Below are 26,664 nucleotides of genomic sequence, written 5' to 3'. Positions count from 1 at the left end.
CAACTTCTTACAATCACTGATATAGTGATTATAATTCATTAACTCTGCAGTTAAAATAGAGATCTTTATCAAATCTTTTTTAATATTTCTTTGCAGTGAGTGAAGAATCAGAATACTTAGAATTCTTCTTTACTTTCTTCATACTGAAGCTGTTATGATGCTGTTTAGATTCTATTGTTGATTACTTAGAAGAGATCTTATTAGTCTTTTTCTCAGAGAATTGATTATTCAAATAGATCTGAGAAGTCAGATTGACAAGCTCAGTGTAATTAATTGATAAACTCTGATATTATAATATTATTATCTGTATCTTATAAGTCAGCTTTATGAGATAAAGCTGTATTTTTAATTAATTCAAATTATCAGTTAATTCCTCTCAATATTCTTCAAATCTTGTATTGAAATTGAAAGAATTCTTATTATCTTATTAATATAATGAGTTAAACTGCTGTATCACTGTGAAGCTGCAGTTGCAGTGATCTTTAATTTAATTCAGTAGAAAGTTCTTGAATTCTTCTCAAGTCATGATAGTATTGATACACTTAAGCTCTCTCTTCTTAATAACTCAAGTAGTTGCAGAGATGCCTTCAAGAAGATTGACAGTGTATATTACTTATATCTTATAAGTATTATACTGACTCAGATTAAGGCAGAATTTTCATTCAAGAGTATGAGTAAAGCTGTGAAATTCAGATAAGATGTTTTTCTTATATCTCAGAGAATCTTTAATCTTAATCTCTCTATCTTTATAATAGATATAGATGTGTAGAGACTGTGACAGTGATAGAGCAGTTAAAGAGCTCATGTCAAAATATGCAGTGAGTTCAGAAATCTCAGATTTCTGCTAAAATAGAGATGTATACACTCTAGAGAATAATGTAGTGTTTTTCTCAGAGAGTGAGATTAAGTCAGTCTCAGTATAGATGTATAAAGTTATATCAGTCAGTTAGAGCTTGACTGATTTAAATATATAATCAGATTAAGTAATTTGAATTATAATATAACAGAACTGAAGCAGTGACTAGTCAGTAATATTATATAGAAGTAGTTATTTAAGAAGCTGTATAAGTGAGCTTAACTATTTTACTTAAATAGTGAGCTTATAGACTACAAGATTATTATAAGAATATCACAGATATAATACTTAGTATACTAAGAAGATTGTATAAAATACACAGTAACTCTTATATATATTTCAGTAGAAGAAAAAGATAAATTACTGACTTCTTTGATAAGAAGTCAGTATCTAGCTATTCTATATAGATAATAAGCAGATACTCTTCTCTCATTTTATAAGTGAGAATAGTCAGAGTGATATCTTAGCAGTATCTTATTATTAAAAAAGAGTAATCTGCTGATCTCATATAAAAGCAGAGTTCTTATACTTATTAATCAGATCTTTCTATAATACATTTACATAATGTTATAGAGTGATTGAAAACTGGTTCAGACAGTCTGCAGAATGAATGAAATTATTCACATAAAAGTAATAAGCTGTGTGAAACCGTAATAAGGTCTTGACACGGCCGGGAGCGTGACAATTACTTAAATATATAGATTAAATTTATTTTTATTATTATAATTAATTAACAATCAATTCAGAATCAATTTAAAATTAATTTAATACTGAAATTATTTTTGAATTTAATAATAAAGTAAGTATTTATATAATTTACACTGAATTAATTATCAATTGATTTTCAATCAATTGTTAATTACTTAAATATATAGATTGAATTTATTTTTATTATTATAATTAATTAACAATCAATTCAGAATCAATTTAAAATCAATTTAATACTGAAATTATTTTTGAATTTAATAATAAAGTAAGTATTTATATAATTTACACTGAATTGATTATCAATTGATTTTCAATCAATTGTTAATTACTTAAATATATAGATTGAATTTATTTTTATTATTATAATTAATTAACAATCAATTCAGAATCAATTTAAAATCAATTTAATACTGAAATTATTTTTGAATTTAATAATAAAGTAAGTATTTATATAATTTACACTGAATTGATTATCAATTGATTTTCAATCAATTGTTAATTACTTAAATATATAGATTGAATTTATTTTTATTATTATAATTAATTAACAATCAATTCAGAATCAATTTAAAATCAATTTAAAATTAATTATTAAATATTTTTATCTTAATATATTTTAAAATTCTGTAAAATATCTCTTTATATTCTATATGAATTTGTCTGTTCATTTAATTGATTATGAATCAGCTAATGCTTTGATTGATTGAGTGAATTGAAAGATTGAGTGAATTGAAAGATTGAAAGTCAATTATCAACTGATTATTACTGTATTGTGCGAGGTCGGGGTCATGATTATGTAACGAGGTCAAGTGGCGCACTTAGCGAGGTCAAGTTTTCTGTATACACAACGACATCCGTTCCATTATTAATTTCAAGATATTGCAGATATGAAGATTTCACTGTGATGCCTGGATGTAATTCCGCCAGGAGGTTTCAGGCAGTTCCATTAATACCCCATAACTAGCAGCCCACAATGGGAGAACCACCTAAAAAGACCTTGCAACAGTGTTAGGACTGTTGAACTGGCGCGGTCGGTTCAATTTCCTTACAACTTTTAGGGTGTACAAGATCGAGACCAACAACTCTCACACCGCCTCCTAGGGCTGCAGGGCTTTTGCAGTTTATGAGAAAATCTAGTGTACACCTGGATTTTCTTTTCCTAGGTGCTACAGACGACGAAACGAAGATGGCGAGAGTAATATTTTATGGTCCTACATACGAGTGTGATGGGCCAGATGGGATTGATCCTAGACAAATGCTCGGCAGTATTGCGCGGTCAAATAATGGCATATGAAACATGTCGCTAGCGGAGATTGCGAAGGATAGGCTGAGAGCAGCAGGCGATTTGACATGAGGCATATGAGTGAACAGCTCGAAGCTGCAGAGGGAAGAAAGGCCGAAGGAAGGAAGCCGGATAACTAGCTGAAGTGCTGAGGATGGGTATAGAAATCTTCTGCGAGTTGGTGCCTATCTAATTTTACATATCTTCCCCCCTCGGTCCCCGCTTATTAAGGATTAACCTTGAATTTGGTGCAGTCATCCTGCGCGCCGCGCTTGGGAACCGGCATAATGACAGGCTGATGGTTGGCTGCTGCTGTCAAAGTGCAAACGCGATAAAATCCGGCCTTCCCAAGACCCGCATCAAGCCTAGCGGTGAAACTGTTTCCTTTATTATTCGGACTGTTGACGCTTTTGAACCAAGTCGGATTGTTCGCGTCAAGGGCTTTAATCGAGATGGCGGTAGGTCCCATAAACTCAACAGTGAGATGTGTGTGACCTTGTACGAGTCCTTCGTTATTTAATGCCTGGGGAGCAGAGAGGTATGTCACATTTGAATTTGTGTAGAACCCCATTTCGATGTTCCGAACTGCGATTTTGAAGACAATCGGCTGATTGACCTTGAAAGTATCGCCCGGCGAGGGAGATGTGATCAGTGTAGAAACCATGTGTTTTGTTGAAGGAATCTCGCCCATGGCTGTGGTCGTATTAGTGCTAGTTTCCATGACAGGTATTGTGTCGTGGGAATTAATAACTACTCACGGATCCCATTGCAAGATCCCTCCTTGTTCTTCTTGCCGTTTGTTAATGTCTTCCCGCTGCAGTAGTTGATGAAGTTGTTCGATGAGCTAATTCCCTGTTAGGAGAATCTAACTAAATATCAAGTATGCTCTCACCTACGTTCTAGAAGGGGTGACTTCATCCTTATTCAGAGCCTCTTTCTCTCCATCCAATGCAGACCCGCTCTGGAGAGCGTTTGGTTTCAAGCATAGTTCGGCAGCTCGGTACCTTGGAGCGTTCCTCTGGTCCCTTTGGCCTAGAACGCAATTGATAAGACATAGTGCAGGGGCCAACAGGTACATAAGGCTTCCTAAATGCATTTTGATACCTGACCGCGTAGCAGTGGCTGCAAGAAGAGATTTGGTAGATAGAAAAAAGGACTTCGAGAAGGAAAAAGGGAAAACGGCACAGTTTGAATTCGGGCGAGGAATTTTGAGACAATTTAAACAAGTCGCAACAGGTGAAAGGATTTACAGAAAGTATTGGACAAAGAGTATCAGAAGCCGTACAACAGCAGCGCATCCCAAATTGGATGTTATCAATATCGGACTGCCCCGAAATGCCTGTTAGAGTCACACGCCCAATTTAAAGTCCGTTTGTACTTGAAATTGATGAAAATCAATAATTGGCGTTGGTGAGTCCATCAAAGATATCAAGTGGAGATGTCAGATGTTTAAACAAAGGAGCCCAAACTATGAATTCTTTCTCCAGTGGTAGGAATCAAAGGAAATTATGTTATGTGCGTATTCTTTCACCACATATTTAGCTCATGTCCAACTAATCTGTAGCTGCAACCAAAACTGCGATTTTAGCTGCAGCAACATTGCATAAACGTGGGCACCACGGTCTCACATGTAGGTAATTTATAAATGTCTAAGAACAAAGTCGGATAATTAGCACTCAGGATTTAGACAGATCTTGAAACCGCGATATTAACCAACTCGGTTAACTTCCCCCCCCCCCCGGGGGGTAATGACAGGCTGTCAGCAGACGACCTTCGAGGCCCTCCTGTAAGTGTAGGACAGTGCTTCCTTGGACGTATATACTACACAGAGCACATCGATAGCAAATTACATTCTCAGCATGTAAAGCAAAAGAAGTTTATTTATATCAGACCCTGGCCAACTGCAACTACTAGTGGTTGCAAAAATATGTAAACATCTATTTTTGGATGTTTCAGTCCACCTAAGTCTCATCCTCGATCATAAATTGGTGTTTTCGCAGAGAAAGGCTTAATATATTATCGACAAGTAATAAAATGAGCGGTTTTATCACTGTGCCTGCAATGAACGGGAAGAATCATCGCTGCTCCCTCGGCTTACTCTGTAATTGGTTTTAAGTTAAAATAGGAAACCACTAGAAACCATCAAACCAAGGTTCTACTCGCTCGTGCATAAATCTTAATTGGAGGGCATGCATCACACACCCTTCATCAGGCGACATCTTAAGAAATACAACATCATTGATTTCTCTTATAACAAAGAGTAATGGATATATAAGGGAGACGGATATATATAAGATAGCAACGATAGAGATAGCTAATTCAGATTTAGTCATATGAGTTAAAATGTATATGAAAGCGTTGATGAATGTAGACTTTGGTTTCTTGATATGCTCTAGGAGGGGACTTAAATCCTCACTCGAAACCACACATTAAGCCGAAGAGAAACGCCAAATCCAGATGCAATGTACAACAAGAGCTTCCCTCACTCCAATTGTACTGTATGTTGTCACTCATACCCCAAGTAGCGCCTCCCAGTCAGGCGTCACCACAAACTTCCCACTAACCTGCGACATCGCCCATACTCGTTTTTCCTCCGACTCAACCTTTGATTGTGCCTCCCCGGCTTCTGTGGTCTGGGGCTTCTCCTCAGATGCCACAATAGCATCTTGCAAAAACTCCACATCGCTCCCTTTGGTTAATTCAAAGCTGATCCCGCCCCAGTCTATCGTTGCCCGCCCGGACTGGTGGATGTTCAACTTGCCTACTCGACCTGGGGGCAGGGTGGAGTGGGTGGCCGTGATTAAGGGGGAGGAAGCAGCGTTACCATCGCTACTCACGGTGGGCTTTGGGACGGTAAGCTCGTCGGTAGGTTCTCTCTTGATGGCGGGATTGGAAAGATGTTGTGTTGTTGCCTGTGCACCGGTTTCAACCACGTCTTGGTCCGTCTCATCTACAGCAAGCGGCGGCGGGACGAGGTTGGGCGTCATGGGCGGAAACTGAATGAGGAAGAGTCGCCCCGAACGTTCATCCCTTGGTGCTTCAACTGCCTGTGTCTCATCTTCCTGCTCTGCCCCTTGTGACCTTTCCGCCGGCTTATCGTCGGTGGTTATTGTCCCCAAGGCCTGTTTGATATGTTCTATATCCTCCTCGTGGCGGTCATTTTCCTGCCGTTCTTCCTCTGTCTGCAGTTTACTCCGCGGATCCTGGATAATAACTCTTTTGTTTTTTGTTTTTGGCTTCGGGACAGCTGGTGTTGCAGGCCCAGCGTCAGCCGTCGCAGGGCTGCTGTCCATGGCCTGGGATATAGATTCAGTCATAAGCACATCTCCGTCATCCGTAGGCTCCTCCTTGATTTTCACTCCTCCATACAATGTACCACCGACAAATTTCTCCGTAGTTACCTCGACCGCCTCGTCACCTTCACTCTCACTACCACCATCAATATCTTCCTCACTGTCCTGAACGAACAAACTCTCATCCTCCCCCTGCTTTTCCTTCGCTTTTGCCTTTGCTTGCCTTCTCAACTCTGCAGACCTCTCCGAGCTAGCATCCGTATTAATTCCGATCGATCTCTCCTGATGCTCCTGTCTCTCAACCCGAACCGGCCTCAGTCCCCTCCCAGCACGATCGGCCCCAGACGCCCTGGACGGCATCTTCCCTTTCCCCTTCCCTTCCTCAAACTCCTCCTCCTCCTCGTCATCCTCATAATCACTAATAATATTAATCTGCTCGATACTAAACCGCGGGCCCCCATCACTCCCCTCATCCGACGAAACATCCCCACTCCCACCACGGCTGCTTACCCCGCCAGCCCCATCTTCACTTTTCGCCCGGACAAGCCCATGCACCCTCCCCCCACCCGATCTACCCCCATGTCCATATCCATACTTCCCCTTCCCCTTCCCCGCCGCCCCAAACCCACCACCCCCACGACTCCGCATCGACATTCCAGACCCCAATGGCCCCGAAACTTCACCTCCCCCAAACATCCCCTTCCCCCTCCCTCTTCCCCTGCCTCTAGTTCCTCGATCCCCACCCCTCCCCGCAACCTCCCCCCTCCTCAACGCAGCCGCCTCCTTTAGCCTCTCCTGCTGTCTCTCCGCCTCCAGACGCTCCAACGCCTCGCGTTCCGCTTTACTCTTCCGCACTACCGCGCGCGGCTGGTAGCGCAGGGTCGGTTTGGGCGTCGTGCCATCTAGGTTTAGCGGGATTAAGGAGCCACTCGGGGTGCGTTTTTTGAGGGATTGGAGTCTCTGGACGCCGGGGCGGGGTGGGGAGCCGCTGGTGGTTATGGCGGAGGTAGAAGTGGATGGGGCGGTTCGGGAGCGAGGTGCGGTGAGGTTAGGGTCTATGGGGGGGTTGGTTGGGTCTGTGTTTGTAGCTGCGGGTGTAGGTGTATGTGAAGCGCTGTCGACGGGAATGGCGGCGCGGCGCGAGGCGGAGGAGGCGGCGGCGGCAGGGCGCCGAGGGTTGTTTGTGGATTTTGGTGGCATGGTTGGTTGGGTGAGTTTGTGTCACCTTTCCAATTTGATTTGGTAGGTTACTTTCTTGGAGTAACTGAAAATTTCGCCGTATTGCCTGGCCGTGCCCTTATCGAAGGGGGGAGAGAGCACGCTGGCTTTGGCATAAAATTTGCAAAGTTTTCAACGCAACCACTAGGAAAACATATCCATTGCGTTCTTAAGCTAATACAACTCTGAAAAAGCATTAGGGCGATCTCTCAATACAACGAAATGAGTGGATGATTCCTACCGCGCTTTGTCATTTTCTCTTCGTTCATCTTCTCAGAGCTCAAAAAATATCTCGGAAATTTATTATTCCGGAAGGGCAATGCAAGTGTTTTACGCTAGATTATTATTGGATTAGTGTGTTTTCCCATGCGACATCCGCGCTTTACCGGAAATGGACGGATGCGACAACCGGGCTTGCAAGCGCCTAGACGCCCTGCCTTGGCAAAGAAGGAATCGGAATGGAACCTCCCATCGCAGGCCCAAGCGACAGATTTTATGCTTAAATCAATACTAATTCATATTTGGTTGGATAGCTAGAAAGTGTGATTTTTTTTTTTTTTTTTTGGAGGTAAGTACATATATAGTAGGGGGGCGATATTATAATAAAAGGCTAGAGTTGATAAAGAAAAAGTGCAGGAAAATAAATAAATAAATAACATGTACTTGGTGCAATTGATTTTAATATCAAACAATAGTGGTAATATAGGAATGATAACAAGCAGGGTGGGCAAGCGATAGTGATGGGGTGAGGGGAGAGAAAAGTATGTATATAATGAGCCCAGGGAGTACCGCAGAAGAATAGCTGCGCAAGAAACAGAAGAAATGGAACAGAATGATACGATTCTCCGATAGATGTTTGAAGGGAAACAATTTGGGTTCCTTCTTCTCTCTCTTTTTTCTCGTTTTATGAAAATATCTGTTCCCCCTTTCAAAAAATCATTTGTCCGTTGCAATCTGGCGCATCTCCACCGTTTCCCGCAGTGTTGTGCTCTTCTTTAGACACTCAGTCAATATATCCCACAGGTCAAGGGCAGTGTCGGCCCATGGAGCGGCGAACATGCTGCCGTTAACCTGCCCTGCAATGAATGTTCCACCACACGGCTTTCGTACATTAATGCAATGAAAGAGTGTGTAAATAAAGAGAGGGGAAAAAATCAAATACTAAAGCAATCGGCAATCGGAAACAAAGCAAAACATAAACTCGAACATATTAAAACTGGAGCAAATACAACAATATAGCCGTTGGAAAGACAATATAAGTACGACAAACACATCGCAACAACAAAGTGTCAAATCCCTCCCCGTATTCAGCCAAAGGAAACTAGTCGCTCGCTAAGATAAGAAAAGTAAACTAGATATAATTTCGCTGGGAAGACGAAAAGGTAATGAAGGAAAGTAAGTTGGGTAGGTAAAGGATAGTTATAGCGTTGGGGCTTTTAATCTAGGTGGATCGGGCTATCCCGGATAGGAAGCTTGGGTGAGGCTTTTCAAAGGCGCAGAAGCAAAGCATGTAGAAACGAGTGGCAAAGGCGATGATAGCATTGATGGTAACGAAGCGACGAAAAGACGGAGGGAATTTGTGAGAAAATTCAAAGGCCGTTAACCTTCAGCTTCTCTACGGAGAGTTTGTCGTGACACGTGGGAGTAGGAAGAGCGAATACAATGGCGTCAGGAGACAAAAATAAAACCAACGCATGAAACAAACACACTGTCTTCCAAAAGGAATTTGTAAGCCAGTAAGGCGACGTTGAGTTATGTCTCACAGCGAACCTGGATGGGAAAGCAAAGACAGAATTCACTCGACTAAACAATCGCATCGGAGAGAGAGCACTAGGAGGGAACTGTGGCTCTCAGCATCAGTGAGAGTGCCACTCCACTGAACACCACGCAATATCTCATATATAGTAACCGTTCGTTAGAAGGATGTGATTTGCGTGACCACTATCGCTTTCTCTTCTTGTTTTTATCAGCGACGCTAGAGGGGGCCGAGGCAAGTGCCAGGGACGGTGCGGCCATATGATGATAGCGCTCGTCAGCTCCATGATGATAGGGCACATTGTTTCCGAGGGCGGAAACGACGCCAGCACTGGTGGGGGGAGCATCATTCTTTTTTACTGGGACTCCCATGTGGCGACCATATCTGCCCTTGCGGCCATTGCCCTCATCCTCGCTAATACAACCTTCAATCCCAATGCCTGCATCTTTGCACCGCTGGCATGGCCGTTGGCGATCGCAACCCTTCTTGCTTTTGCGGCAGCGCTGGCAGCGAGGCTTGGTGGACAGGTCTTCCTCATCCGCACCAAGTTGATGCTGGAAGTTCACTGCGGAGGATGATACTTTGCGTGACGTAGCAGGGGTAGCCATAGGAGGGAGGGCTGATGGAACTGCAAACCCCGGGTTGTTGTTGTTGTTCGCAGGGGCCTTGCTTTTACGGGAAGTTGCAGCAGGGCGGTTTTTGTTGGCCTTACCGGTTTTGGCCGATGCACCTGTCCTAGCGACTGAGGCTTTGGGAGCCGCCGCGTTCGAAGTTTTGACCTTCGGACGCTTCGCTTTGGGTGCATCCTCGTAGGCAGTATCGTCATCGTGTTCATTATTGACAGGTGCTTGAGCCTTCTCATGTTGATATCTCGCATCAAAGTCATCACTACTTGGGTCGCTGGTGTCGCAGCTAGGAAGGATTTCATCCAGGTTCTTGTGATGCTTTTTGAGAACACCTGGTGGGAGCAGTGGGCTGGATTCCAACTTTCGTCGTGAGCGCGGTGGAAGATCATCGTCATCCTCGCTGGCCTCTGAGCCATCCGTAGTGGCGCCAGTCGACGAGGAAGCATCAGCAGCGCCACTAAATGCGTCATCAAGGGTCGAGGCAGAGGTGCGCCCGTGAGAGAAATTCGAAACGTCACCAAGTCGAATTAGCTGCATTGCAACATCTTCGTCGGAGATGCAGCTCGCAATTGTCGGGTCTGGGGTCGGCAGTATGCCATTGCTGTTGGAACGACGGGCAGAGTTTCCGAAACCGCCAATAGATTGTGCGTTTGTCCGATCGCGTAGTCGATGGCCATGGTGAGCCGATGTACCATACATGTTATTCAAAGGTGTATTTAATCCGTACATTGCATCATGACGCCCATACCCTTGGGGGGATGGAACAGGTTGTTGTCCTACGGAAGGACGCTGGGCAGGTCTTGCAAAGGGGGAGGGCCCTTCTTGCACGGTGGAACGTCGTTGAGGAGATATCGACGATGTTGATGTAGTGAGGGGAACTTGAGGCGGTACGAACAGAGGCAGTTCCTAAACAAAAGTGAAGATATGGTTAATTGACTGTCTCGTCAAGAAACGTCCTCCCATATTGAGGGGATGGCCTTAATGAATCTTACTTACCGAGCTCTCAAACTTGGGTCGTTTCCTTCTACCATCCTGCAGTATATTATCCATACTGATTTCAGAGCTAGCAAACTGCTCACTTCTAGCCTTCTTCGATCCTGTCATTGATCCATGGTCGTCATCATTGTCGCTGTAAGGCCCCACAGTGTCGTCCTGAAAGCTGCCGTGGGTGCTGGACCCACGGCTCTTAATTCCAGAACGAGATGGAACCTTTTGGGCAGAGACACTGCGATGGCTTCGACCAGCGGGAGAATTGCTTCTCTTCCTTGCAACTCTCGACTGTGGTCGGGAAGGCGGCTGCCCATAGTCAAGGGCCTGCGCAGGGTGTTGTGGCTGATGCTGGAATGGCTCCCCGAGGCTGGGGCGTTGATAGCCATCAACGGGACTATAGTAGCCCGCTTGTGCATAATTATCGGGGTAGCTATGGCAAGGGATGACTCTCACATAGACGGTCATATTATTTCTCAAATTCTCGTATCTTGCGATGAGTGTGTTGCCATTCTCATCCTCGAAGCTCACACCGCTTGCTGCACCTTCATAGATGCCATAGAAATTTTTGACAGTGGTAACGATCGAATCAGTAGTATCATGGGGGAATATTTGCACTCGCATGGGGATACGCGCCCTAACCTTCGAGTTTTCGTCTAGGAGAAGCTCGAAGGCAACGTGCTTGGGAGATGGACTACAAGGGGATGGCTGCTGCGAAACAGGGCCACTACCATAGCCATCAATGGCAGCAGGAGCGTCAGAAGGAGTGGAATAACCATCCTTATGTGTCACTTGGTTCTGGGGAGGTGCAGATGTCATCGTTGTAACGTAGTGTTGGGCTTTCTCTAAGGGTCGAGATTGTGGGGTGGACAAGGGCCCGTTGGCAGAACTTGCATGCGACGGCTGGTCCGTGAGGAGACTCCTGAGTTCCATCTATCTCATCACAACCATCCAAATCGAATTGATCGAAGTTATGCGAGGTTTTGACACCCAAATGGGCGAAGTTTTATTGTTGCAAGGAAGAGCAGGGTGTATTCCTGCGCAACCCAAGGTACAGCAGGGCTGGAGAGGGACAAAAAAAGTCAAAGGGAAAAGAAAACAGGCGAGGATAATGAGAGATTTCCTGCGAGAACGATGAAACGGGAACAGTTAGAATCGTAAATATAGAGTCGCAGAATGGAGAAGAAGGAATAAGCGCTGTGGTGTTTGGGGATTAGGGATGGGGAGATGGGTAGGGATGAGCAGCCAGCCAGGGCGAGGTGTGTTGGCAGCGTTGAGGATTGAGGGTTTGGGCAGAAAGGCGGAAGGGCAGGGTGCAGTAGACATGGAGAGGGGAAGATACCTATACTGAAGCAAAATAGCTTGGACAGGGTCGCAGAAGTATACTAAGTATGATTCCAAAATAATGCTGGCGATGATGGAGATTCGCAGTGGATGAAGGGCCTCGTCGGCGGATGCAGTCAATCTGGTGGCAGCTCAGCGACAGAACCAGTCAAATAGAGAAGCATGCAGGGTATAAGGGAAGAGGATAATACTTACATAGCATGTGAGATGGGATAGCAGCCCGTCAAATGAAGCAGATGCAAGCCATCTGAGGGAGTTGTCGAGTGTTTAGGGTTGACAACGGAGGATGGAAAAGAAGAGGAGGCAGAAGAGGCAGAGGTTGAGAGGTTGAGGTGAGGTGGGAGCGAACTTGCGAACCGGAGACGTTTCACACAACACACGGCCCAGTCAAAGTCAGGTCTACCAAAGTCAACCAAGCCGATCTCCATAAAATATACCGTGTGCTGCAGAGGTATGACCTGCAAGCAAGCACATTTAATGATTATATATAATCTATTCTTCAACTCTCTATAGTAATATGTGTTTGGCGCTCTCCTGTTCCCATGTGCTATCGCTCGCTACCGCTCGCTACCTTGTGGTCATGATCATCGTTTCATCCCCCAGCTGTCTTCCCATATCGCAACGTCGCATTAAATCCAGCAGTATCCCTACCCGCTATTTCGTCCTGACGGATGTTAATTTACAAGAATGCGACGGCTGTGTAGGTTTCGTCAACTAATGCACCCGCCCAGATGAATGCGACAGCTCGTGTCTCTGTGCGCTCTGCGGTTCTATGTACAGACTCCTCCCGCTTGATATACAACAATTTGTAGTTCGAAGAATGAAAATAGGTAAATTATTAGATATATCATAATAATGCGATACTGCCTATGGGTCTCATTTATGCATTTATTCGTTTTCAAACTGCCAATTCCCACGCGATATAGGGGATAGCCTTGGGAAGTTTTTTTTGCCCAAAGAGGGCCCTTAGAAAATCCAATTGTCAACTAACCAAGGCCACGGCTGCAAGAAAAGTAAAACTAAAAATCCCCCTCCTTCAGAATCATGCTTTTACTATTGATTGTTATTATTTAGTTTGTCCAAGATTCCTGCGCATAAAAAGGTCGCCATGCATGCGGAGACGAGACAGCGCTGGCTGCGGTAAGGTTCTGGCTCTGGTTGGTAGTGGGAAAGAGGAGAAAAATCGACTGGATCTCCGGTCTTTTTCGTAAGGCCGGATTTTGCCCATCCACCTTCCTGGTGCGGTGCCGTGCGGCCACGTCGAAGCAGTCAAATGGACGTTATAAATGTAAAGTTATGGGGTGGGCTTAGTTTGAGGAGTAGTCGCACGCCATGTTCATGAGCATCCATATGTGATTTCAGATGGTCTGGGGGAAAGGGGCGAAGAAACAGGCTACAAGTTACAGATCCATCCATTGAGACTTTTTCTTTTTCCCTTTTCTCATTGCATTCTTCATGACTCTATGGATGGATGGATGGATGGATGGATGGATGGATGGATGGATGGATGGAGGGATGGAGGGAGGGAGGGGAGGGAATCCACCGCCACTCTCGGCCTTGATGATTATTGACGGGCGACACACACGTCCCACGGAACGGAGATATTAGAGGACAAAAATATTTATCCTTCAGTTAGCTGGGCTCTCGGGCCACCTAAACAAGCAAAACCCTTCATTCTTTTCGTCTGGCAGTGTATCAGCCATGGCCCGCTGACTATTATTTTACCAGCCCAGGCCCGCGCGAAACCAAAGCAGCAAGACACACACACGAACGAGCCTAACCAATCATACAAGGTAGGCAGGCACCTGGGGTTGTCGCACTGCGAGATCCTCAACAAATTTGTTATGTGTTGCATCAGAAGTTTAAGGGGAATATGGCATGTTGTTATTAAGAGTTAATTCATGATGATAATGGGGACAGTCCCTGTGCTCGTCCATCCCGTCAAGCTGGGTGTTGTGGATGCAGCGCAAGAACTAGTAGCGTATCTAGAAAAGCATAAAGAGGCGGCATGGCGCATTCGCAACTCGGCCTTTAGGTAGTTCAGGCCAATTGTTGTTTCATGTCGTTGATTCGACAGCAAGACGGGATTCTTGATAATTGTCGCATCCATCTCGTGGGAGATTTTTCTGGGGTTGCTTCTAGTTGGTAGCTGAAAGGAAATGTAAAATGCTGGTTTTATATCTACAGAACCATAGCCACAGTGAACAAGACATAGACAGGAAAATGACAATGAATAGGTGGACGGATAGATAGACAGACGCATTCTGGCGCAAAAAAGGATAAGGAGTCAAGCGATTCTTACGTTAATTTGCTGCGCACGCGGATCTTGTAAAAAAGTATCAGGAATCCATCGCACACAGCCGGCGTTGATCAGCTGGGTTAAAACTACATAAACCATCCATGTTGGGTGTACCCCGTTTCCCCAAATCAGATGCCATCGCCACCTTCCTATTATTAATATTCCCCAGCCAGCTCACAATCAGCAGCCATAATCTTTCAGCAAACCAGACGCTGGCAAGGCTCAATGGATTCATGCGCAGCCCTGCCTCTTTCCCTGCTCTTCGCTCGGTGTATGCCTGCTGGTTTATATTTATATATTCTATGATTTATCCCGTTGTGCTATTGCCGGTTCTGTCGCTTTTTTTTTATGTTGCAATTGCATGTGGAGGCATGGAATGCGCTTCAAAACTGTCAACCTTCATCGCGGAAGTTCCCGAGGGGGGGGGAAGGGTAAGGGCGGGCATGCGCTGCGTTTTACCTTCAAGTGACAAGCAATAAATTTATTCTCTCGTCTTGAACCATGCTCGCTGCTCACTTTTTTTCCCTTTTCCTTCCCCCTTTCCTCTGTCCTACGGTGAGTGCGCATCAATCCAATAGAGTTCGGGGATTGGTCGGGTTCATCACAATTACATTTTGTGAGGTTTATGATGCGACTTTGTCGCCGTCACTGGAAAATGAACAGTTGGGGCATGGTTTGTCCAGGAGACGACTTGTTCTTGGTGGTGATTTGCCCAGGTTTGACTTGGCGGTGGTGATGTGTATCATTTGTGGCCCGTGTGGGCGGGCGGCTATACTGGCGAATGAAGACATAAAAGTCTGGCCGAAACACCCGTTTTCCGTACCTAATAATAATTCATCATCGAAACAGTTTGTTTCCATCATTCTTTTGATGGCGGTGCAGTATGTTCCCGAAAATTGTGGTTGCGGCCCCACCCAATTGTGCCACCAATATATAACCTTTCTGGTTCGGCAAAAATAATTCTGGCTACGTGGGAGATGGGGAAAAAAACTTGGCTATTTTGTCGCGTTTACGGGAAAAACTGGAAGGTTTATTTGATGGGGTTTACGCTGGATCCCGAGGGTGTTTTGAATGAGCTGGCAGGGCAATTCTGACCCAGCGCTCAAACAGGATTGGATGGTTTTTCGGCAACGGATGGTTTGCGACACTCCGCTCACGTGGTTTGGCGTTTGGGCGTGTTCTGCTACACGCGAAGAATGCAAACTATACAAATACTATAATTACACCACAGCGAGTGATTGCACAAATAAGAGATTTCTCAACTGAGGTCGCGTGTATATGCTCAATAGAAAATATTGGTTTATAAATAAAAGTGTTAGGGGATTGGACTTTTACAGTAAGGGCGGCAATTCTGGACAAGCGCCGGAAGACGTGTTTTGCAACCCTCGGTTATGACGTAATCAGCGTCGCTTGGGTTGTCAGCCAACTTACCCGCCGCTAGCCCACAACAGGACTAGCTTTGTTTATCGCTCCTGGCCATCAACAAACTAAACATCGCAGCATCGACAACAACAACCGCTCCACACAGAATTCCCCTCTCCCCTCCACCACCCGGCCGCCTGTTTACCATCAACCACTTTTGCTCGCACTTCTAATGGCGGAGCTTTATTGACTCTCCTTTTTCTGGACGTGCCGGTCCAAAATACCGCCCAATTGGCCCTGCCCTTCGAGAGGACCCTAGAAACAACGCTTAGATCTCTCGCTATCGAGGTGCACGTAAACATTGCTACACGCCTCTGTGGTTCATTCGACATAGACTTATAAGAAACACAGCTTCTTGCTGCTAGTATCAACGCCAAAATGGATGCAAAGGTTAGCATCAGATCCTTCTCCCGTCCATCTTTTACTCCTATTTACCCCTTTTTGCCTTTGGCTGGTGGATATCTGGTCAAATCGCGTTGATATCTCGATTCCATCCATGTTGTTTGGGTCGAATATTCACCTAAAATGAATGCCTTTGCTGACAGCCATGTTTCTTTTATCCAGCCTCAACGACCTTTTCGCCCTCTACGCGTCCTAGGAGACGAGAACTTGCTGGCCCCTATCAATCCGGCCGGAAAGACACTCCACCATCGTAATAAATCGACACCGGCGTTGTCAACACTGGGCGAACCTGGTGGAGTGAAGAATGCTGTTAAACGTACGGCTTTCGGGGATCTCAGCAACACGGCCAATACTACGCGACCAACTAGGGATGATCCAGCTGTCCCTTCAAAGGGCTTATCAACAGTCACTGAAAAGCCAACCGCCTTATCTCGACCCGCTCAGAGGCCCCTGTCGGTTGCAGGTGCTAAACTTGCCCAAGTCAGCGCTTCCAATTTCAACGTCAACGTGATCGGTCCCAACACGAACCATTCTGCACTTGATAAGCTTCCTGGTAACCCTCGAAAAGCCATCACTAAACGCAATACCGTGTTCAAAGACACTGCACTACCTTCCGCGGTAGAATCCGAGCCTATTACTTCGCAGAGCCACAAAACTTCTGCTCCTGCGGTGAATAACAAGGGACCTGTCGATCACGTGGCAGAGCGGTCAGCAACTATCGCGAGTAACAACACGGCTGTGAATGATAAGCCAGTTAATGCAGCTCAAGCGAACAATCCAATGAAAAAGGACCTGCAACATTCGTCCGTGTCAATCAGCTCAGAAGAACCTGCTGCCTTGCGGTCAGATGGCGTATATATTAAAGAGAACGGAGAGGTTAAGTCGTATTCGCACCATGAAAAGGGTCACATAATGCACGAGAAGCCCATGCCTAGCTCCAATGCACAACCAGTCCTCACAAGTGATGTCGAAGTAGTATCTACGAAGCACGTTACTGAACACCGTGCAATTGTCTCCGAGAATTCTGACCCTTCTCGCCTCAAGCATGACCACGTACATTTGGCTTCGGAACCAGAAGAATATTGGGACGACGAGGACGATGATAACTATGAGGAGGATGGATACGTTACCGCTCGCTCACATCGATCCCGTGATAATACCACCGGAGGTGCAACGGTTCTTTTGATGCCAAAGGTCACACAGAAGGTACAGCGAGAGTTGAGCATTGCGAAGGAAATTGTTGAAGCAACTCGCACGCCGGAGGATATTGAAGATGAAGCTTGGGATACTAGCATGGTTGCTGAGTATGGAGATGAGATATTTCAGTATATGAGGGAGCTTGAGGTACTTACCTTTTGACGCACGAGACCTGCTCATTTGTAACTAACATAATTTCACAGATGAGGCTCTTGCCAAATGCCCATTACATGGATAATCAAGCAGAAATCCAATGGTCGATGCGCTCTGTTCTTATGGACTGGCTCGTTCAAGTCCATCATCGATTCTCCTTGCTGCCGGAAACCCTTTTCCTCTGTGTCAATTACATTGACCGATTTCTGTCATGCAAGATTGTTTCCCTTGGCAAGTTGCAGCTTGTTGGAGCTACTGCAATTTTTATTGCAGCTAAGTACGAGGAAATCAACTGCCCATCTCTTCAGGAGATTATCTATATGGTAGATAACGGATATACTGCCGATGAAATTTTGAAGGCGGAGCGCTTTATGCTCAGCATGCTGCAATTCGAGCTAGGCTGGCCAGGTCCCATGAGTTTCCTCCGGCGGATTAGTAAGGCTGATGACTACGACTTGGAGACACGAACTCTTGCCAAGTACTTCCTGGAGATTACCATCATGGACGAACGCTTTGTTGGTACCCCTCCGAGCTTCACTGCTGCGGGTGCTCATTGCCTCGCGAGATTGATGTTGAGGAAGGGAACCTGGGTAAGTCTCCTTTAAAACCGGCTTCAACTCGTCCTATTTCTAACTAGCCTTGCAGACCCCTGCTCACGTATATTATTCAAATTATACATACTCCCAGTTGTATCCACTTGTTTCGCTCATCCTTGAATGCTGCGAGGACCCGATGAAGCATCACTCCGCTGTCTACGAAAAGTACTCTGACAGACGATTCAAGCGGGCCTCTACCTTCGTGAAAGGAGAGATGATGAAGAAATTCAAGCTCCCAGAAGCGGCCCGTGAGGGCTCCGCTGCTCATTTAATTAACCTCTTCGAGGACGCGTCTACCTGGCGCCGTCAATAGGCTACTAGGGTTTACGATATCACCGCCAAACCTCAACTTCCACTCCTTCTATTTCCGCCAATACATATCACTTCTTTACTCGCTGTTCGGGTTTTCCATAAATATTTCGTACTCGCAACGGAACATATTTCTCCTGGTTTTTGCCTCGACAAAACATCCCGTTTATAAACATAACGATTTGATACCCACTCTCCTTTACTCGACAATGTTTCTTAACTCTCCGTTTCGCCGACGCTACGTCGTGGCTCTTGATATGTTGCCACTTTCCCACATTTTACAGATTGAAAACCACATATCTCTCTATTATCTCACCCTCCTTTATACCCTAGCTACCCCAGCAACATACGACCTTTTTTTTTCCCTTTTGCTTTCATTACATCCAAGCCGGCGAGCATAATGGCGTATACAGGTTTCCTATCGGGGTTGATTGCGGTTTCACTTTTCTTGTCAACCAATCAAAGGCGTTTAGTTTTCAATTCTCGTAATGGCGTTGTGTAGATTTTCATTTCTGCGAGGACTCTAAAGCTAGCGATGCGGCCACTTTTCCTTTGTTCTTGTTCCGCCCACAACAGCCTTCCGACGAATGGTTTAGACTCACTCCTTTTCCATCTAATACCTGCCGTTCGGTTGATCAATTCCTGATTTACCTCGCGACTCTATTCCAACCCTCCCGCACATTCATTCACGTCTGTGCGGCACTTTTTCGTTTTTTGGGACATCGGTACAACCAAACGGTTCTATACGTACAGAACATTCGTTCGGATTTTTTCTCCTTGCTCAGAAGCGCTACACCTTTCTTGCTACATTTTGCTTCCCCTACTCTTTTACTTTTCTCGATATCTTTTTTCCCCGTCGAAGGGCACATGCTGACGTGAATCTCTGAGCGAATTCGCTTTTCCCTTATCATTTATAGGTATGCGGCCCTTCTTCTCTTTTCTCCAGACATTGAGTATATATTTTTTCCTTTATTTTTTCCCTATCTCTCTTTTTTTCTTTTTTTCTTTCTTTCTTTTTCTTTTTCTTTTTCTTTTCTTTTCTTTTCTTTTCTTTTCTTTTTCTTTTTTAAATCTCTAATGGGACGGAATGGGTTGGGAAATGGGATATGGGTGGTTATTGCAGCCTATTGTTTTGGTTTTGGGACTGTTTGGTTTTTTGCTCGGGTGGGGTGGCTGGGCGCGCGGAGAATGGAGTTGTCGGATTCTATTATTTTTCCATGATTCCGGTCCCCTTTCTCTTTTTTCTTTGGCTTGCTGCGTGTTTTACTCTCTTATGGTCTAGCTTTTATTGTGTTTCATTCTATTTTATGAATGATTATTTTCTCGTTTTGATCAATGATAAGTTTAATTCTATTCCCGTTTTCAGTCCTAAGCCTTCAAGCGGACTTATCCCTCTTGCTCTTGTTGAAGAATCTGAAGAATGGCGATGGATGGGAAGACTTGGGCGGAACTTTTATGCTACATTAGGTAGTCTGCAATTATCAGCTTGGTCTATGTATATTCTCCTATTCCAAATCTCGCTTCCACGGAAGCATCGTAGTTAGAACCGTGACCTGTGTTTATTTGTCTACGCCATTGATCTAAAATGCTTTTTATATTTGCGTAGTTACCCATCCGGCGAAGTGGGAATCTGGGAAGATGTGTCCAAAGAACGTGTCCAAAAAGGGATGTCATCAGAGCATTGACGGATATACCCCCAAAAACAGAACAAAGCAAACGCCACTCATCATGATCACGTATGACTCCGTCTATTTATCAATTTTTACCTACTACTGATCCAGTCCATTAAAAACAACCAAATGCCTCACAACATCTATCACCTTCTCTTCACCCACGTCCTCAAGGCCTGGGTTATCCATCTTCTGCGCTAGAGCTTCGTCCAGTAACATACGTAGACGCGAGGCCAGTACACCGACCCGCGCCCAGCCGCGCAAACGCTGCCAGCCATCTACCAGCACGCCCCTGCCTAGAGTATCCAAGGTTATGGGCCCCGAGAATAGGAGGAGGCTATATGCGTTGAACGCTGTGGTTTTAATACGATTGTTAGATTTGTGGCACACAGTACGGGATGTGGGGATTTTCAAAGGGTGACGGGAGGCCATTGACTCACGGGTCAAATCGCGGATGAACACTTTGCTAGTTGCCATTTTCGTGAAGTAGCTCACATATGTGGCAGAACCGGAGAAACTCTGCGCGTCGAAGAGACTGGAGCTGGGGTGCACGAACACCCTGCCGTTTTCCTGGTTGAAGTATTTGATCGTGCGCGCATCAGGGTCTAGCTCTATGGTCCCGGACACCGATGGAGCGAACTTCTTGTCTGGGAAGCTGATGTTGGCGATTTGGGGGTTGAAGGCGCCGGCGATCAGGGCGCGGAGGAGTTGCGTGTTGGAGTTGTGGGTATTCCAGCGGTTTGGAGGCGTGCTAGCACTTTCATCTGCGTATCTGTAGTTCACCGGGATTATGCCGATATCTTTGAGCGAGGATAGCAGTTGAGATTTGTTGGAGGATATTTCGCGAAGAGTTTTGGGCACGAGGAAGTTGTCGTTGCACCATGATTGTGTTTTCCAGAGGCCCTGCTGTTTGACTCTTTCAGACCATTGCTGGTACGCCGCCAAGTCGATCAGCAAGTCTCCGTCCCCCGTTGAAAACGATGCCCGAGCTTGCTTGGCCTCTTCCCTTTTGTCTCGAGGCGATACAAACGGGCTTTTGACAGTAAGTATTGCTGCGATTGTTAGGCATGATTCAAGACACCCGAATATTGCGCCGTATATCATTAGTTTCGCTAGACGTAGATCCGTTGGAATCATGGAAATATACCGACCCAAAGCCGTTAACTGCTGATTATCAAGTGCACCAATGCGGTGGAGAAGTTCTAGTGCACCTTCTATCGCGACGTTCTCGGGTGGGGTAAGTGTGTTTGCAAGGAAGCCTGCTACATCTTCTATTCCCCTCATTGCTTTGACTGAAAGACACAGTTGCTCCAGGGGTACGCGTCGGATCTCAGGTTCTGGCCTGGGGGCCATATTGGCTTCTGCCTTCCGTGTATACATCTTGTAGCAAGTTCCACTGCTCACTCGACCTGCTCTACCTCGACGCTGTTTACAAGCAGCCTGCGATGCCCACACCTCTTCCAGGCGGACCATGTTGTCAGCAGGGTCGTAACGCGTTTCCTTGACACGCCCCGTGTCTATGACAGCAACCACATCTTCGATTGTGATGGACGTTTCCGCGACATTAGTGGCAGCAATTACTTTTCTTTTCCCAGGTGGAGCTGGCAGGAAGACCCGACGCTGTTCAGTTGGTAAAAGAGATGCATGTAATGGCAACGGGTGAGCAAATGGAAGATGATTTAGAGCAGCTAAGCATCGATCTATTTCCATGGTACCTGGTAGGAAGATAAGGATGCCGCCTGGCTGGTCCTTTAGTTGCGAATCAATATAGCGGACCGTAAACGCAATCAAATCGTAATTAATACCCATTCCGATTTTTTGGAGTATGGCACCGACGGAAGTATCCGTGGAATCGTCGTCATTCGAACCAGAATATTCATCCCAAGCCAAATATTGATTTCCAGGGCTGAAGCCAGTCCGCCTAACGACGTCATCGAGATAGAGATCTTCAACGGGGAATGTTCTCCCGGATATATTGACTCGCCCAACTTTACCGCCTCCTCCAAAGTATTGCGTAAATATATCTGCATCCAATGTAGCACTCATTAGAATGAGCTTAAGATCCTTACGACGTCGGAGGACGTCCCTCAACAATGCTAAAAGAAAATCCGTATCAAGACTCCGTTCATGAACTTCATCAACAACCACATGGCTAATATCTGCAAGGGAACTGACAACATCTTGGCCACCCGTTTGCATGCGGCGTAACAGTACACCAGTAGTCATGAACGTAATCTTCGTTGTGCCATATTTCACTTTCGAGTCGCCCCTGACAACGTAGCCTACCTCATCACCAACAGTGGAACAGCGCTCATCGCTAACACGATCAGCAAGTCCCAGGGCAGAAATTCGTCTGGGCTGCGTACAGACGATGTTCACGGCCGAACCGAAATCTCGTTTTATCATATCGTCAAGAATGAATTGAACTGACTGGGTGCTTTTGCCGCTCCCCGTCTCACCCGATACGATAGTAACCTGGTGAGAATGGACAGCATGGATAATTGCTTCCTGCATAGCCCATGCTGGAAGCGATCGCCTCGCCCTGAGCATTTTCTGTTGAGCAGGGGTAGTTTGTCGTGACTCCCATTTTTTCCGAATTTCCAGGCTTTGGGGGGTTCCAGGGCTTAGATTCAGCGGCTTTGGTGCTCTTCTAGTCGATTTAATGCAGCTGTTGGTGGTCGACTCGTTCCTGGAGTGAGATAATGTCTCGACGGAGACGGTCCGCAGCTTTCCTGGGTTTTCCAATATGCGAGGTAGATTTTCTTCGAGCCAATCTACCAAATTAAATATCATGGGCTCGCCAAGCAGGTCCTTATTAGCATGTTGTATGGCTTGTCGGATAGCGCTAAGGCGTATGTATGCTGGAATTTCCTTTGCTGCAATAGAAAGAACTGGTGTGCGGTTCGGGTATGGAGCAGTTGACGGCTTTTGGAAATAGAAAATCGTTCTGCATGGCAAATTCGGGTTCTCAGAAATAACTTCACATGTAATTGGTGACAATTTTGTATATCTCTCGCCATATATTGCTTCTAATGTCGAGTGTTCTTCCTCCCAAGCCTCCATATCCGTGGCACGAGAGCTAGGTTCGGGCACAATGCCGTCTTGTATGAGCATATTTTGGAGTTGTTCGGCCGCTAGGTATTCATTACCACGGTTCTTGTCAAGTACTTCAGCGCAGAAATCTGCTGAATAACCTGACATGGAAAGCCGGTTGACCTTGGATTCCCTGGATAGATCTCCACTAGCTAGACTTATTCCAGCAGTATACCCTTCAGGAAGACTCCAGGCAGGGAGATCATCCTCTGGAATATGTATCAACAACCACTCCAAAACCTCTTCACGGTCTTTGCATTCAGAGACTGCTTCTTCAACGTGACTCTTCCTGAAGCCTAGCCCAGTCAACTCTTCTACAATTCGCTTCTTTTGGGGATCCGATATTCGCACGCCGTATGGATTCCAAATAACTTTCTGTCTAATCAACTCTTCAATTGTACGACGTATCTTGCTTCCCATTTCAACCTTAGAAGCTTGCAGCCAGCGTTTCCCATCGTGACCCCCGGCGCTCCCCGCGCGTGTATTCAGCCCTGGCTGTTGTAGTTTTCGGTCCTGAGCTTTGGCTTGCTCCTTTTCCCGTTCTGCCCTCTTCTTAGCAAGCTCTGCCGCCGCATGTTCCCGTTCCTGCATAGCATTGAAAGGGTCTGCTTCATACAACCAGCCTTTCCCTTCTTTCACGTCCGCATTCTTTAGTTGTGTAAACTCGTCCTTCCACAGATTGCGGTAGGTAGGCGGCATCATCATGTGTAAATTACGCATGTTGCATACACGAAAAAGAGCGTATGCCGCGGCAAAGTGACGAGCTTCCATCGCCGTGGGACAGGCAGCCAAATGCTGGTGAGGTGGAGGGGGGCGTATTGGAGGAAGAGTGATAGTCTCCTTTGACTTCGGATTAGTTTTCTTGAGAATAACGCTTGAGACGAAGCCATCTTTCGTTTTTGTCTGGAATATATCAGTCATTATCAGAGATCCGAATTGCCATGTGGCTCCCCTAACGCGACATGCAAATGGGGCTTCTTACCATTGTGTATTCCGGTTTGTCCCATTTTTGTTTCTGACAGTGCTCCAAGAGCATATTCACAGGTAACTTTCCAGTCCATGATGCGCCCCCTATCACCGTCCGTGCTGTTGGCTTCTTTGACGCTTCGCTCGACTCATCTTTGCCGTCCTTTTGGCCAGCCTTATTTCGGTCCGCGGCTTTGGATTTCCCCTTGGACTCACCAGCAGCCACGAAGTCGCTAATGGAGATTTCTGCTGGAGGCGGTTTGGGGGTGTTTTTAGATCCACCACGGGGGCCGCCTCCCTTCTTCGGGCCCATAGTAGATCACGAAAAACCGAGCAAGTCCCCAGTTCCCGGTGTTAGTTAATTCAGTGATTTAATATTTCATCACTGTCACTCAGCTGAAAGTTCGATGTGAGGCTCTGGATCGCTTAATAAGCAGATCTTATCTTATCAGCGCGCTCAGCCTTGTGTTGGTGATTACTACACCTACCCTAGTCACGTGCCACCCCAACCTATTCATTTAGTGTAACTCGCGTAGTTAGATTACAACACAACATAACAACATTATCCTTCAAGAGGTTATGAAGCCCTTCACAAGCAATGAATAACTGCAATAACATGCTAAATTGACATCTTCACATGTCATTACAAGTGTGCCTAGATGATTTATTAATTAATTGAACTTATGATGAACCTGAAATCAGGTGAAAAGCCTGACTTAATGAAGAATTACATGCTAATATATAGAAGAAGAAATTCACAAACATCTGAAATATAAGAAGAATTGAATATAAGCTTATCAACATCTGTAATAAACTGAAAAGTAACTGTCTCAGAGATATTTAAGCTGAATAAAACTATTACAGAGAAACAGTCAGATAAGTTTAATATATATAAAGACTCAGTTAAAGATATCAGTGAGATGTCAGATAATACAGAGAGCTTAAGTAACTGAAATAATAATAGCTTAGTAAGTGAGAAGACTTATATAAGACTTGAAATTACAAGACTTCAGTATGAGATTAAGTGTATAAAAATCAGTAGAGATAAGACTTTTATAAGTAATAAGATAAGAGTGAATCTGATAGAATATCTTCAATGAAAAGAGAAGATATCTATTATAATAAAAGTTCTTAAAGAATTCAGAAGCTAAGTAAGACTTATTAAAAGACTGATAGTTCTCACTGAATTTATTAACTACTCAATATAAAGAGAGAAAATTCTTTTAACTGTAGAACAGTCTGAAACTGATGATATTCTTAAAGATAATAGTTTTAATAAGAATATTACTATAAATATACAATGTTTCTGAAAAGAATACAATTTTTAATTATATAATTATATATAGTCTGCAATTACTCTGCAGATCAAGACTTATTTCACTATACTTAAAAAGTTCAAATTATCAGCTTATACTCTATAAACTATTATAGAGAATAACTTTTCTGAGAGATCTGCTATACACAGAACTCATTTATTTAAAGAGCTTGTTAAAATAATCTTTAAAAGTAAAGAATCTGACAGAGCTTTCATTGAATATCTGATTATTATAAGAACTGATTATATCTGTCTGAAATATAAGATTGAAAATATTGTATTTTTCAATAGACTACTGATAGAAGTTAATAGAGATTGAGCATTCTTTATAAAGAATAGAATGAATTAGATTGATAAGAACAATTTAAGATCTTTAGAAGAAGACTTTATAAGATTATACTATAACATACTTCTATATCTTTCTACTGTGAAAAATAGTAGTACTGAATTCATGAAAAATTCTGTGAATAACACTCAAGACAAGAATAAGAAAGACAAGAATAAAGATAGTGATAAGAATAAAAACACTGAATTCAAATCTGAATGTAGAGATAATAATGCAAGAATCTACTATTATTATTAAAAGATTAATTATATTCAGACTAACTATTGAAAGAAATACTCTGAGAAACATTCTTCAAACTTCAATATAAATAGAAACAAGAATAAAGATAATGTAAGAAGTCTACACTGAATAAAGTGTAAGAGGCCTACACTGAATAAATCAGTATAATATTGATAGATCTTATATAACAAAGATAAAAATGTTAGAGAAGAAAAGAAAGAGAAAGTGCGAGAATCAGCAATCAAGGTAAATATTTATATGCATATGTGATGATGTATGTGATGAAGCTTCGGAGTAGAAGAATATACACATGTTTATAGTGACTGAGAATCAGTGATCAGAAATGGCTGAGAATTGAAGTGTATACTACACATGTTTATAGCAGCTGCAGATCAGCAATTGAAAATGACTGAGAATTAAAGTGTACACTATACATGTTCATAGCAGCTGTGAATCAGCAATCAGAAATGAAAGAATCTATAAAGTGTAATGAAATAGTCTATATAATTGATCAGGTGCAGCTTATTACATTAGTTCTCTCTTTTCAGAAGTAGTTCTCATTGATCAAGAGCTGCTGTTTCAGATAACACAGAACTCAGAGTTCAGA

The 26,664-nt window shown here is 44.4% G+C and overlaps 5 protein-coding genes across 5 annotated transcripts; 1 reads left to right on the top strand and 4 right to left on the bottom strand.

The window, feature by feature from the left end:
- Positions 1-2,410: 2,410 nt before the first annotated feature.
- Positions 2,411-4,357, bottom strand: BDCG_01306 (uncharacterized protein). The gene is made up of 3 exons (XM_045416809.1): positions 3,743-4,357; positions 3,605-3,690; positions 2,411-3,539 (listed from the first exon to the last, which is right to left on the bottom strand). Exons 1-3 carry the CDS (start codon positions 3,940-3,942, stop codon positions 3,073-3,075), a joined length of 753 nt encoding a protein of 250 aa, XP_045272456.1. The 5' UTR covers positions 3,943-4,357; the 3' UTR covers positions 2,411-3,072.
- A 568-nt stretch (positions 4,358-4,925) lies between these two features.
- BDCG_01305 (DNA-directed RNA polymerase III RPC4) lies at positions 4,926-7,614 on the bottom strand. The gene has a single exon (XM_045416808.1). The coding sequence runs from the start codon at positions 7,337-7,339 to the stop codon at positions 5,357-5,359; it is 1,983 nt and encodes a 660-aa protein (XP_045272455.1). The 5' UTR covers positions 7,340-7,614; the 3' UTR covers positions 4,926-5,356.
- A 289-nt stretch (positions 7,615-7,903) lies between these two features.
- Positions 7,904-13,643, bottom strand: BDCG_01304 (C6 finger domain-containing protein). Its single transcript, XM_045416807.1, has 4 exons — positions 12,266-13,643; positions 12,069-12,191; positions 10,736-11,849; positions 7,904-10,645 (listed from the first exon to the last, which is right to left on the bottom strand). Exons 3-4 carry the CDS (start codon positions 11,657-11,659, stop codon positions 9,299-9,301), a joined length of 2,271 nt encoding a protein of 756 aa, XP_045272454.1. The 5' UTR covers positions 11,660-11,849; positions 12,069-12,191; positions 12,266-13,643; the 3' UTR covers positions 7,904-9,298.
- An 804-nt stretch (positions 13,644-14,447) lies between these two features.
- BDCG_01303 (G2/mitotic-specific cyclin cdc13) lies at positions 14,448-20,217 on the top strand. The gene is made up of 4 exons (XM_045416806.1): positions 14,448-16,181; positions 16,356-17,537; positions 17,594-18,133; positions 18,189-20,217. The coding sequence occupies exons 1-4, from the start codon at positions 16,170-16,172 to the stop codon at positions 18,450-18,452; spliced, it is 1,998 nt and encodes a 665-aa protein (XP_045272453.1). The 5' UTR covers positions 14,448-16,169; the 3' UTR covers positions 18,453-20,217.
- Positions 19,585-24,591, bottom strand: BDCG_01302 (DEAD/DEAH box helicase). The gene is made up of 3 exons (XM_045416805.1): positions 24,194-24,591; positions 20,559-24,114; positions 19,585-20,471 (listed from the first exon to the last, which is right to left on the bottom strand). The coding sequence occupies exons 1-3, from the start codon at positions 24,488-24,490 to the stop codon at positions 20,218-20,220; spliced, it is 4,107 nt and encodes a 1,368-aa protein (XP_045272452.1). The 5' UTR covers positions 24,491-24,591; the 3' UTR covers positions 19,585-20,217.
- Positions 24,592-26,664: the final 2,073 nt, after the last annotated feature.

Source organism: Blastomyces dermatitidis, assembly GCF_000003525.1.
Source record: "Blastomyces dermatitidis ER-3 genomic scaffold supercont1.1, whole genome shotgun sequence".
In the NCBI taxonomy this organism is placed as follows: Eukaryota; Fungi; Ascomycota; class Eurotiomycetes; order Onygenales; family Ajellomycetaceae; genus Blastomyces; species Blastomyces dermatitidis.
The sequence above is the reverse complement of the archived record's forward strand: the minus strand, read 5'-3'. Positions and strand labels throughout refer to the sequence as shown.